This window comes from Microcaecilia unicolor, chromosome 9 (genome assembly GCF_901765095.1).
Source record: "Microcaecilia unicolor chromosome 9, aMicUni1.1, whole genome shotgun sequence".
Taxonomy (NCBI): domain Eukaryota; kingdom Metazoa; phylum Chordata; class Amphibia; order Gymnophiona; family Siphonopidae; genus Microcaecilia; species Microcaecilia unicolor.
The window spans coordinates 151,891,522-151,905,744 of NC_044039.1; the positions used below are offsets into that span (position 1 = coordinate 151,891,522).

The 14,223-nt window shown below is 41.4% G+C and overlaps 1 protein-coding gene across 1 annotated transcript in view; it reads right to left on the reverse strand.

Annotated features, from left to right (window-relative positions):
* LOC115477307 (protein transport protein Sec23A) overlaps nt 1-14,223 on the reverse strand; it is a 192,416-nt gene that overhangs the window by 166,879 nt on the left and 11,314 nt on the right. The window contains exons 3-4 of the mRNA XM_030214093.1: nt 11,937-11,994; nt 11,693-11,779 (exon numbers count right to left, since the gene is read on the reverse strand). Coding sequence (XP_030069953.1) covers nt 11,693-11,779; nt 11,937-11,994 — 145 coding nt within the window. The remainder of the gene's footprint in view (nt 1-11,692; nt 11,780-11,936; nt 11,995-14,223) is intronic.

The following is a 14,223-nucleotide window of genomic DNA, read 5'->3' on the forward strand; positions in this document are numbered from 1 at the left end:
GCTAATTCTGTGTCGAGTCAATATACTGATTAATAACGTTTGGTTCATCTTCACTCTGGAACTCCTGGTTTTTTACCCACTGCTTTGTTGTATTGTGACTATCCGTGGGATTCGTTGAGTTCTCCACGTTTGTGGATTCTCTACTACTGCCTTAGTTGTACACATGTCCATCTCATACATATTCACTGCACATATTCTAAAAATACCAACTAGCAGGAAATCCTCAAACACAGGTCTGGAATCACTGCACTAAAAAAGTCAAATAAGTCAACTATAAATACATTTTAAAAACTATTTAAAAATTTCTCTCAAATCAACCTATGCAAGGTTATTGGCCTCATATAGTCAGGTCAATTTTTACTAAAACATCTCTAGAGGAAAATTTGAAGTGTCTAATCTAGACTACTCATATTTAGAGGCACTATCACCCTCATTCAATAACAGGTCACCTACAACTAGGCGCCAATTGCGCATGTGTAAGTTATCCATGAATGACTGTCACTCACGTAAGTGCTAGTCGTGTTCTCAACAGTACTGTATAACAGACATGCAAAACATTTGTTGCATAAGTGCAAGGTGGTGTATGCATGAGCGGGAACTTAAGTGAATGAGACAATCAGTGCTGATTATTAGTGATAACCAATTTTCAGCACTAACTGGCCCTAATTAGGATTTACATACATATTCTATAATGATCTGCGCATAAATCCTAATGCGTTTAACTATTTGGGGGCGTGGTGGCTAGGGGCATTCCTAAATGTTATGCAAGTACAAACAGTGGCGGCTAACTGCAAGCGCCTACAACTAGGCCTGCTCATAGGAGGCCTAATTGCAAGTGCCTACAGTTACGTGCTAAACACAATTCTATAAAGGATGAATGCACGAAGAGTGTTAAATTTTCAGTGCCAATAGGCACAACTTACAGAATTTGGCCCTATATGTATAGGTACCACAGCTGCATATACTAGAGAAGAAGTCCAGAAATCTGGATGCTGGAAATCCGGACCACCTGAGAATCCAGGCCTTTTAAAATTGCCTGCCAACTGCCTAAGAATCCAGACCCCCCCCCCCCCACCTAGGAATAGCTTTTCTCCCTCGGTTCTTGGCCCTGCGCTTGCTTCTCATTCTCCCAGTCCCCCCCTCCACAAAAAGACCCCTCCTGCGGCTACGCCTCTCCCCTTCCATTTTTCCCTCCACCACCTTGCATAGCCTCGCGTTGTTCCCCCCAATCCCAGCCCTGCCTGCTGCTCTTTATTACAGATACCTTTTAGTCTTCGGTGCTGCTGCAGCACCAGCAGCAGTCTCATTCACTGGCTGCCTCCAGAATGCAGATAGCCTTTTCCCTCTGACCTGTCCCACCCTTTCGACAACAGGAAGTTGTATCAGAAGGGTGGGACAGGTCAGAGGGGAAAGACACTGGATCATGTGGGGGGGGGGAGAAAGGAGAGAGGAGGGCAGCCTTGTGGGCCTGGGAGAGGGGTTGGCTGCTGGGTAACAAGTACTGCCTTAGAATCCGGAAAGTCCAAAAATCCAGACTGACCCGATCCTCAAGCAGTTTGGAATTTTGGACTTCTACTGTATAATTAAAGTTCTATATACACTTCAACATAGAAGTACCAAATATCATAGTTTTTACATATAGCTTATAGAGAGGACTGCAGAAATGCTATTTTCCATGTCCAAGTCAAATATATACATATAGAGGTCCAATATCACTGCCCATATGTATAGTCTCTACAGATTTGCCCCCTGAACACCCCAAACCAACTGCCTCTGCTCTACATATAGTGTTATATGTATTGCTGAATATTGCTATAAACACTATGCATCAAATCCTCCCACACTTTTTTTTTAAATAAAAAGCATGTAAATGTTTGTGAGGTAATTTTGTAAGGAGCTGCCTAGTTTTAGGCAGTGGAACATGCATAAATGATGGCAGTCATTTACTTGTACAAGTGGCTACCTACACACACAAATGGCCTCTTATAGTGCATACTTTGCCAGTGGTCATGTGTATAAGCAGAGTATATAGGTCTACACTAAACTATAGAATACTATTATTTACATACCTTCCAGCATATGTCTATAATGTGTATTAGATTGTGGTGTTTACTTTATGTTGCTAGTATTCTATAAAGAGACATGGAGCTCATTTTCAAAGCACTTAGACTTACATAGTAACCTATAGAACTTTGTAACAAGTGCTTTGAAAATATGCCTCATGATCATCTATTTTTTTTGTAGAATATGCTTATCAATAGAAATCAAACAAAATAAAACATGGAAAAGAAAATAAGATGATACCTTTTTTATTGGACATAACTTAATACATTTCTTGATTAGCTTTCGAAGGTTGCCCTTCTTCGTCAGATCGGAAATAAGCAAATGTGCTAGCTGACAGTGTATATAAGTGAAAAACATTCAAGCATTGCTATGACAGTCTGACAGGGTGGGAGGATGGGGGTGGGTCGGAGGTATGCATGGGGACATCAAAGCATATCATTGATATTCTAACAGGATGGGTGTGGATAGGTGAGGGGTGGGGTGATTAACAGAGACATACAGCTTTATGGTTTATAATGGGCTAGGAACCCCAGATCCTTGTTAAGTCCTTTCTGTTGGGTGTTAAAATATTCAATCATTCTGACTTCAAAGGTCTTACATTCTTGTATGGTTTTAAAGTTACCTTTCAGTATTCTCACTGTGAAATCACTGGTACAGTGTCCTGGTTCTGTGAAGTGCTGTCCCACCGGGGTGGGGGCCCTACTGGCTGTATTGTTCATGTGATGTCTATGTAAATTGAATCTTGTCTTAAGCATCTGGCTTGTTTCTCTAATATAGCATCCTTCGTTACATTTTTTACACTGAATGATATATACCACATTGGAAGATGAGCAAGTGAAAGATCCCTTTATGTTGAATATCTTTCCTTTGTGGATGACTTTGGGGTCCTGTGAAATATTTTGGCATAGTTTGCAACTGAATAAATTACAGGGAAGTGTGCCCTTCTGTTCCTTTTCAGTCTGTGATGGAAGTTTACTTCTGATTAGCTTGTGTTTTAAGTTGGGTGGCTGTCGGAAGGCCAGTACTGGTGGGGATGGGAATATCTCTTTCAGTAATTCATCCTCCTGGAGTATAGGTTGTAGATTTCTTATGATTTTCCTCAGTTTTTCCAGCTCTGGTTTGTATGTCACTACAAGGGGGATTCTGTCTGTGGATTTTTTCTGTCTGTAGCAGATTCTCCCTGGGTGTTTTGAGGGAGGAGGCAATATTCTTGGAGATTATTTTGGGGTTGTAGCCTTTCTGTTTGAAGGATGCAGTCAGGCCTGTAAGGTGTCTATCTCTGTCCCCTGGGTCAGAGCAGATACGGTGGTATCTTGTGGCTTGGCTGTAAATAATGGATCTTTTTGTATGTGAAGGATGGAAGCTGGAGTTGGGAGGTAGCTGCATCTGTCTGTGGGTTTCTTGTATATAGATGTTTGTATACAGCCATCACTGATTGAGACCGTGGTGTCCAAAAAATTGACTTTTTCTGGGGAGTAGTCAATGTTGAATCTGATTGTAGGATGGTATGTATTGAAGGCAGAATAAAATTGTTTCAGAGTTTCTTCACCCTCCGTCCAAATCATAAAAATGTCATCGATGTACCGGTAGTATTTTAGAGGTTTGGTCTGGTGTGTATTCAGAAATGTCTCTTCTAGCTCAGCCATAAAAAGGTTGGCATATTGGGGTGCTGTCCTGGTGCCCATCGCAGTGCCCATTATTTGTAGATAGGTATCATTGTTAAAGCGGAAGTAGTTGTGAGTTAAAATGAATTTGATTAATTTTGTAATAGTTTCTGGTGAGTATTGATGGTCCAGTGTGGATTTTTTTTAGGAGTCTTCCACATGCAGCTATGCCATCCGCATGTGGAATGTTGCTGTATAGTGATTCTACATCCATCGTGACCAGAAGGGTGTTAGGTGGTAGTTGCTTGATATTTTTTCAATTTATTCAGAAAGTCTGTGGTGTCTTGTATGAAGCTGTTAGTTTTGTGTACGAGAGGTTTCAGAATTCCCTCTATGAATCCAGATATTTCTTCCGTGAGTGTGCCAATACCTGATATGATTGGTCTGCCAGGGTTTCCCGGTTTGTGGATCTTGGGTAGCATGTAGAATGTGCCCACAGCAGGCTGGTTTGGTATGAGTTTCTTCAGGTGAGGTTGCGCTTGTGTAGGAAATGTTTTGATAAGGTCTTTCAGCTGTTTTGTGTAATCCTGTGTGGGGTCCTCAGTTAGTTTCCTGTAGTATTTATTGTCTGAGAGCTGTCTGTGCCGCTCTTCAATGTATTTTGTATGTCCATAATTACCACTGCGCCTCCTTTGTCTGCGGGTTTGATGATAATGCATTCGTTAGTTTGTAGGGTTCTTATGGCCGCTCTTTCTGGTGGGGTAAGATTGTACAGGATTCTCTTTTGTTTGTTGGAAAGTTGGGATTTCACCCTATTTCTGAAACTTTCTATGTAATTATCCAGCTTGTAGTTTTGTCCCTCCTGTGGGGTGAAATAAGTGTTCTTTTGTTTAAGACTGTATTCCGGTCTGTTTGGTGTCCCTTTATTATAGAAATGTGTTTTAAGGCGCATTTTTCTAAAGAATTCTTCTAGGTATGAATATAGTTGGATTTCATCTAGTTTACTGGATGGGCAGAATGAGAGCCCTTTGGAGAGCACAGAGACCTCATGCTGTGATAATTGATGGTTCGAGAGGTTTATTATCCCCATTTGGTTTGCATCTGTAAAGGTGTGATCAGTATTCCCTGGTTTGTTTGGGCTCCGATTTTCACATGCCTCAGATGTGTATCCAAGTGTCTCCAAGGTGTCTGGGGATGTTGGTTCTGCAGAGCTGTAGCTATTCAAGGATAAGCAGTTTCTCTCTCTTTGATTCTGAAAAAGAGAATATAGCTTTATTTCCTTTTTGCGGATAGCAATGTATTGTTTTTCTCCTTGGATGTTATGTAGGTCCTCTTTAAGTTGGTTCACAAGGTGTGGATGTAATTCCTCCATGTTCCTCATGATTACATCCCTTTGGGTTTGTATTATTCTTTTTTTCTTGTAGAGTTGAATGTATAAGTTCATTTCTTAGTTTCTGACTAGTGCGTTTGCAGAGTTTCTCTGCATAGTCAAAATTGTAAGTAGTAGCCAAAGGATTTTTGATCCTCAGTCCTTTGGAAATGATGCCATTCTTCTTGCAGATTGTCAGAAAGTAAAGATGACTGTTCACTTTTGTTTCTTTTTCCAAAAGTTTGTTCATTTGCTTTTTCATGCGGCTGTATGCGGTATCTTCCATCCAACTTAAAACACAAGCTAATCAGAAGTAAACTTCCATCACAGACTGAAAAGGAACAGAAGGGCACACTTCCCTGTAATTTACCCAGTTGCAAACTATGCCAAAATATTTCACAGGACCCCAAAGTCATCCACAAAGGAAAGATATTCAACATAAAGGGATCTTTCACTTGCTCATCTTCCAATGTGGTATATATCATTCAGTGTAAAAAATGTAACGAAGGATGCTATATTGGAGAAAGAGGCCAGATGCTTAAGACAAGATTTAATTTACATATATATCACATGAACAATACAGCCAGTAGGGCCCCCACCCCGGTGGGACAGCACTTCACAGAACCAGGACACTGTACCAGTGATTTCACAGTGAGAATACTGAAAGGTAACTTTAAAACCATACAAGAACGTAAGACCTTTGAAGTCAGAATGATTGAATATTTTAACACCCAACAGAAAGGACTTAACAAGGATCTGGGGTTCCTAGCCCATTATAAACCATAAATCTGTATGTCTCTGTTGATCACCCCACCCCTCACCTATCCACACCCATCCTGTTAGAATATCAATGATATGCTTTGATGTCCCCATGCATACCTCCTACCCACCCCCATCCTCCCACCCTGTCAGACTGTCATAGCAATGCTTGAATGTTTTCACTTATATACACTGTCAGCTAGCACATTCGCTTATTTCCGATCTGACGAAGAAGGGCAACCTTCGATAGCTAATCAAGAAATGTATTAAGTTATGTCCAATAAAAAAGGTATCATCTTATTTTCTTTTCCATGTTTTATTTTGTTTGATTTCTATTGATAACCTTAAGAGTGGACTAACACGGCTACCACACTCCTCTACTTTAGAATATGCTTAAAATAGGATAACAGTTTAAAACATGCACCTAGTCGCCCTGTTATACTACTACTACTCATCATCATTTCTAATGTGCTACTAGACGTACGCAGCACTGTACACCTGAACATGAAGAGACAGTCCCTGCTCGACAGAGCTTACAATCTAATTAGGACAAACAGGACAAACAGGACAAACAACAGATAAGGGAATATTAAAGTGGGGATGATAAAATAAGGGTTAGGAGTTAAAAGCAGCATCAAAAAGGTGGGCTTTTAGCTTAGATTTGAAGACGGCCAGAGATGAAGCTTGATGTACCGGCTCAGGAAGTCTATTCCAGGCATATGGTGCAGCAAGATAAAAGGAACGGAGTCTGGAGTTAGTGGTGGAGGAGAAGGGTGTAAATAAGCGAGATTTACCCAGTGAACGGAGTTCCCGGAGAGGAATGTAGGGAGAGATGAGAGTGGAGAGGTACTGAGGAGCTGCAGAGTGAATGCACTTATAAAAGTCAATAAGAGAAGTTTGAACTGTATGCGGAAACGGATAGGAAGCCAGTGAAGTGATTTGAGGAGAGGGCTAATATGAGCATAACGACACTGGCGGAAAATTAGTCGTGCAGCAGAATTTTGAACAGATTGAAGAGGAGAGAGATGCTAAAAGTGGGAGACCTGTGAAAAGCAAGTTGAAATAGTCTAAACGAGAGGTGATGAGTGTGGATGAGGGTTCTGGTACTATGCTCAGAAAGGAAAGGGCGAATTTTGGTGATATTATAGAGAAAGAAATGACAGGTTTTAGCAGTCTGTTGAATATGTGCAGAGAAGGAGAGGGAGGAGTTGAAGATGACCCCAAGGTACGAGCTGATGAGACAGGAAGGATGAGAGTGTTATCCACAGAAATAGAGAAGGGGGGGAGGAGAGGTTGGTTTAGGTGCCATGCTGAATATCTAGATGCTTTTTGAATATGAACCAATTATTTATAGATCCTGCTTGTATAGCATATATGGAGTGAGGTAGCTTAGTGGTTAGATAAGTGGGCTGTAAATGCAATGAAACCAGAGACCCAATCCCACTTCTCCCAATGACGTTCTTTGTGACGTTGAGCAAAGTCACTTCACCCTTATCTTCTACTGTTTCAATTACAACTAGAAAGTGAGCCAATTTGGGATGTAATTTAAGCACCTGAAAGTAAATTGCTTTCAACTCAGATTTGGAAAGAGAAAGAAAAATAACAGATCCAAATAATCAGTCCATGGAACATTTTCCCCGGGGATGTATGTTTATTATCTCAGAAACTTGGTGGAAAGAAGACAATTTATGGGATACTATTAACAGGGTACAAACTGTATTACAATGATAAAAAGGATCAAACTGGAGGGGGGACTGCGTTATATGTTAAAGGGGGAATTGCATCAAAATAAACATTCCACATGAAACAGCAGCGTGGAATCATTATGGATAGAAATTCCACGTGTGAATGGAAGGAGTATTCTTATAGGGCTGTAGTACCGTCCGCCGGGACAGCACAGATGAAGAAATATTTACAGAAATTAGGAAAGCTGGCAAGTGATTTCAATCACCCCAATACTGACTGGATAAATGTTACATCAGGGAGTGCCAGGGAGATAAAATTTCTAGATGTAATAAATGACTGCATCCTGGAGCAACTGGTGCAGAAACAGACAAGAGGGAAAGCCATTTTGGATCTGGTCCTTGGTGGAGTGCAGGGCATAGGGCGAGAGGTGGCGGTGTTGGGTCTCCTGGGAAACGGTGATCATAACATGATCGAGTCTTAGCTACTAGCTAGGATGAACCCGCAAAGGAAATCTACTGTAGCTGCATTTAAATTTTCGAAAGGGCGACTATAAAAAAAAAAAAAAAAGAGGAAATGATTAAAAAGAAACTAAAAGAATTGGCTGCAATGGTTAGGACACTAAATCATTTGTGGATGTTATTGAAAAATACCATCTTGGAAGCCCAGACCAGATGTATTCCACGTATTTGCAAGGATGGAAAGAAGAGAAAACAACAGACAGCATGGTTAAAAGGAGAAGTGAAAGAGGCTATTAGAGCCAAAAGAATGCCCTTCAAAGAATGGAAAGAGAACCCACATGAAGAAAGCAAGAAGCAACATAAGCTCTGGCAAGTCAAATGCAAAGCACTAATAAAGAAGGCTAAAAGAGAATATGAAGAGAAACTTGCCGCACAGGCTAAAACTCACAGTAACAACTTTTTCAGGTCCATCAGAAGCAGAAAACCTGTGAGGGAACCTGACTGTTGTATCATGAAGAAGCAAAAGGGGCACTCAGGGAAGATAAGGCCATTGCTGAATGAATTCTTTGCTTCTGTCTTTACGGAAGAAGATGTAAGAGATCTACCTGTACCAGAAATGGTTTTCAAGGATGATGATGCGGAGGAACTGAAAGAAATCTTGGTAAACCTGGAAGATGTACTGAGCCAAAACGACAAATTAAAGAGTAGTAAATCACCTGGACTAGATGGCATACATCCAATGGTACTCTAAAAATTGGAGGGTAGCCAATGTGATGCCGATTTTTTAAAAGAGTTCTAGAGGTGATCCGGGAAATTACAGACCAGTAAGCCAGACATCAGTAACAGGCAAAATAGAAGAAACTATTATAAAGAATAAAACTACAGAACACAGACATTAATGGAACAGAGTCGGCACGGGTTCAGTCAAAGGAAGTCTTGCCTCACCAATTTGCTTCATTTCTTTGAAGGCGTGAATAAACATTTGGATTAAGGTGAACCAGTTGATATAGTGTATCTACATTTTCAGAAAGCTTTTGATAAAATTCCTCATGAGAAACTCCTGGGATAGGAGGCAATGTTCTAGTGTGGATTACAAAGTGCTTATTGAACAGAAAACAGAGTAGGTTAAATGCTCATTTCTCTCAATGGAGAAGGGTGAACAGTGAAGTACCACAGGGATCTGTACTGGGACTGGTGCAATTTAACATTTATAAATTATATGGAAATTGGGATGAGTGAGGTGATTAAATTTGCAGATGACACAAAACTATTTCAATATTGTTAAAACAGGTGCGGACTGTGAAATATTGCAAGAAGACCTTAAGAAACTGGAAGACTGGGTATCCAAATGGCAGATTAAATTTAATGTGGACAAATGCAAGGTGATGCACATTGGAAAGAATCTGAAATCATAATTACCTGATGCTAGGGTCCACCTTGGGGGTCAGCAACCAAGAAAAAGAGCTAGGTGTAGTTGTAAGATAATACATTGAAATATTCTGCTCAATGTGCTGCGGTGGCCAAAAAATGCAAGCAGGATGTTAGGAATTATTAGGAAAGGGATGGTGAATAAGACCAAAAATACTATAATGCATCTGTATCGCTCCATGATGCAACCTCACATCGTGTACTGCGTTCAGTTGTGGTCGCCGTATCTCAAAAAAGATATAGCAGAATTAGAAAAGATTCAAAGAGTGACCAAAATGATAAAGGGAATGGAATGCCTCTCATATGAGGAAAAGCTAAAGAAGTTAGGGATGTTCAACTTGGAAAAGAGACTGATGAGGGGAGATATGATTGAGGTCTATAAAATCCTGAGTGGTGTAGAATGAGTAGAAGTAAATCAATTTTTTACTCATTCCAAAAGTACAAAAACTAGGGGACATTCAATTAAGTTTCATGGAAACACTTTTAAAACAAACAGAAGGAAATATTTTTTCACTTAACGAATAGTTAAGCTCTGAAACTCTTTGCCAGAGGATGTAGTAACAGCAGTAGGCGTATCTGGGTTTAAAAAAAGGTTTGGACAAGTTCCTGGAAGAAAAATCCAGTCTGCTATTGAGACAGACATAGGGAAGCAACTGCTTGCCCTGGGACTGGTAGCATGGATTGTTGCCACGATTTGGGTTTCTGCCAGGTACTTGTGATCTGTGCTGGCCACTGTTGGAAACAGGATACTGGGCTAGATGGACCATTGGTCTGACCCAGTATGGCTATTCTTATGTTATATCAATAGATAGATTACATGAGCTTTAGATGGGATTGATGACATGGCTACTTCAGAAAGGCTTTTAAGTGCGATTTTTTTTTTTTTTTTTAGTATATTACTGTCCAATTTTGTTGGGTCTTCCTGCAGTGCTGTTTCTAGGTCCGATTTCATTTTAACAGCAATGGGTCAGAAAGCGAAGGACAAGAGGCCCTGATGTCTGACCCATGTTCTGACAGTATACAGATATCATCCATCTCCCACTGTACCTCCAAACACACCTCTTTAGACTACTGGAAGGGTAGAAGAGGTCTGAGAAGGCAGAGGTCTGAGAAGGCAGTGGTCTCTTCAACAAATAAGCCTGGTGCATCAAAAGCACAAATTCAGGGAGAACAGAGTATCGGAAGAATCTGACCCCGAACTGTCAAAAACAGCTCCCTTGAGGTCCACTGCAGTCCCCCCACAAGAGAACGGTAAGCCAGTTCAGTTAGAGAAGAGCATGTCGGCGCCTCAAAGATGGTTGCCATGGCTGAATGGGTCGAGGGAAGCATTGCAAAGCCTGCCAAAATATCCCCGGATGATCCTGCTGGCATTCCCAGGATAGCTTGAGCCATTACTTTGGGCAGAAGGGGGCTGTGAGAAGAAGCACAATTATATGAACTGCAGATTGCCAATACTGTTCTCAAGCTCCAACACTGGGAGCAGTGTTTTACTGTTTCGATGGGGGCAGCAATAAATAGGGAGAGTACTCACCAGCTCCAGTGAAGGATGTTGGCAGAAGCAGAGCATGAAACAACAAATGGTGCTCAGAAATCCAATCTCTACAGCCAATTAGTGCTGCTGGCTCCTTCAATGCAGCCACGGCCAATTTCAGCCTATTTTTTTTTTTGGGGGGGGGGGAGGTTCAATAGAAGAATGAGGCAGGAGAAGCCGGAAGCCCAGCAGAAAGGAGAAGGAAGGGTTGGGGGAGGGACTTGGCATCACCAGGTATACCTCGGAACCTATGCAAGGACTCTCAAACCCCCAAAGCTCAACTGAACCCAGGGAGAGGCCAGGAGCCAGCATCAAACCAGAGCTACACAAGTTATGTCTATCCACCAGCTAGATTGAGAGAATACTGGAAATGAGGCTGCTGCAAAGGACACTATATGGCAAAGCTCTGGCATTCTTTTTATCTTTACCTGCTGATAGATGGGCACAACCTGCAAGTCTCTGGACTGATCTGCGTAATGACATAGAAGGGGCAGTTAATGCCACCTTAAAAAGTGATAACTATCACTTAGGCACCATATAATTAACACATGTTAAAAAAGAATTATTAACCGAAGGGAACAGCCACAATTCAACACAAAGGTTTTGCAGTTAGTGTGCATTAGTTTAAGCAATTATCATGACGTGACCACAAAACACCAGAAAAAGGGCTAAATCTAAACTAAGTTTCCAAATAAACCTATAAAATAAAAAGGTAGACTTTATGTTTGCTATGACAGTGTCAGAAAAATTTGGTAAAACCAATATTTATACAAGTTTGGAGAGTTATTCTTACCTGTACAACATATTCAATACTAGAAAACTGTGGTAAAAGTTCTGCAGGTTGGTTCATCTCAGATATGCCAGCATAAGTAGGAGGAAACTATAAAAAATATGCATACATTTTTAATGAAAAAACTGATCAAGTAATGAAGATACAAATAAATTATAGGCAGTGTTAAGGATTTTAATAAAATTGATTGACAGCTCAAGTTGAAAACCAGTTTAGAGACCTCCATTGTTTTGAATTGTTTTCTCACCTGATTTCGTTGATAGCAAAAGTTACAGGCCCAAAGTTTTGCTCGATAATCCACCTGGCTGGAGAGAGGGGAGAAACGGAAATGGAAAAAAAAAACGAGACAAACTATCAGCAATTTGTATTTGGGTCACTATAGGTTCTGGTAGAATAAAATCTGCATGTCAGCGATAGCTCCCCAAATTATAATATAGAATGCTTTTATGACAGGGGAAATGGAAAAATTAGTTAATTACCTGATAATTTTATTTTCTTTAGTCTCAAAGGATCAGTACAGACAAATGGGTTGTGACCATCCACCAGCAGGTGGAGACAGAGAATCTAATGAGTTATGCATCATAAGCTTCTGCGCTTAGCAACCAAGCCAGTATTCGATAATGAAGCAGTGAAAAAGAGTGACTTCCAGACAAAAAACATCCAGCCTCTAGATAGTAACAGAGCTATGAGAAAAGAACTATGAAATAAAGTTCAAAACTTGTGCCTTAGAAGTAATGGAATCAGAACTTGCACAGAACCTGGAAAAAGCAAAACCATCACAGAAGGGCGGGAGCTCTGAACTAATCTTTTGGAACTACAGGAAAGAAAATTATCATTAACTAATTTTTCCTTCCATTACATCCCAAGGATCAGTCCAGACAATTGGGAAGTACAAAAGCAATCCTTAAGAGGGGAGATACTGTGATATCCCTGCAGCAAGAACCATGGCCCTGAAGGAAGCATCTGCTCAAGCAGACACATCCAAACGGTAATGCTTAACAAAAGAATGAGAAGACCACATTGCTTATTGACAGATCTCTGCTAACTAAGTTGTCCTAGACTCTGTCAGTCAAAGTCGTCACCAAAGACTTGGCTGAATGAGCATTGACGTGCATGGGAGCAGATCTACCCCACAGAATGTAACCCAAAGAAATAGCCTCCGTAAGCCATCGAGTCACTGTAGCTTTGGAGGCTGGAAAACCCTTCCGGGTTCCCACAAGAGGATAAAAAGATGATCAGACCGCCTGAAATCATTGGTAGTGGTAAAACAGCACCTAAGGATGCACTTCACATTCTACAGCCGCAGGGAAGCACATTCTGCAGAATAGACTGCCCTGGAAAAAGGATGAAAGAAACACAGTATGACATGAAAAGGATATACAATCTTCGAAAAAAAGGACAGAACTGTCCCTATGGAAACTCTCAAGTCAGAAAAGCAGAGAAAGGGATCCCTGCAAGAGACCGCTTAAAGCTCTGAAACTCTCCATGCCAATGAAATAGCAACTAGAAATAGTTGCTGAATGTAGGGGCTCAAAGGGGGCCAACTGAAGAGTCTTAAGAACCACTTGAAGACTCCACTGAGAACAACTATTGCGGAGAAGGGGACACAGATGAGTGACTCCACTGAGGTATCACATTATATCAGGGTGAGTAGCCAAGGTAAAATTATGTATCATACCTGATAATTTTCTTTCCATTAATCATAGCTGATCAATCCATAGACTGGTGGGTTGTGTCCATCTACCAGCAGGTGGAGATAGAGAGCAAACTTTTGCCTCCCTATATGTGGTCATGTGCTGCCGGAAACTCCTCAGTATGTCGATATCAAAGCTCCATCCGCAGGACTCAGCACTTAGAGAATTACACCCACGAAGGGACACTCTGCCCAGCTCACCACCACCAAAACGGGGGAGGGGAATTAACCCAGCTCATCCCCACACAAGTGGGGGAGGGGAATCCGTCCAGCTCATCCCCGCGGAGCGGGGGAGGGACACCACACCCGCCAATGCGGGGGGATCTGGCTTATCCTGCAACCGCAACCGCGGGAGGAGCTGACTGACCCTAACACCGCCGATGCGGGAGGGGTACAAAGCTGCCCTACAACAGCACGAAGCGGGAGGGAGTGCCGGCAGAATTTTAAGTCTCAATCCAGCCCCGTAAAACGGAGGGGAGAGGAATGCAGCAGCTCACTGTAACACAAACTCGTCTCAACTCTTGAAGAATCCAAGTGAAAAAACTTGAACACGAAGTCTTTCTGAAGTAACTGAAGACTAAACTTGAACCTGAAATGCAACCAGAATAAAAACAGTACAGATATCTGGGAGGGGCTATGGATTGATCAGCTATGATTAATGGAAAGAAAATTATCAGGTATGATACATAATTTTACCTTCCATATCATCATGCTGATCAATCCATAGACTGGTGGGATGTACCGAAGCAGTACTCACCCAGGACAGGACATTGAAATCCCTGAACTCAACACTGAATCTCCAAACCGGGCCTCCGCCCGTGCCACCACAGTCAAGCGGTAA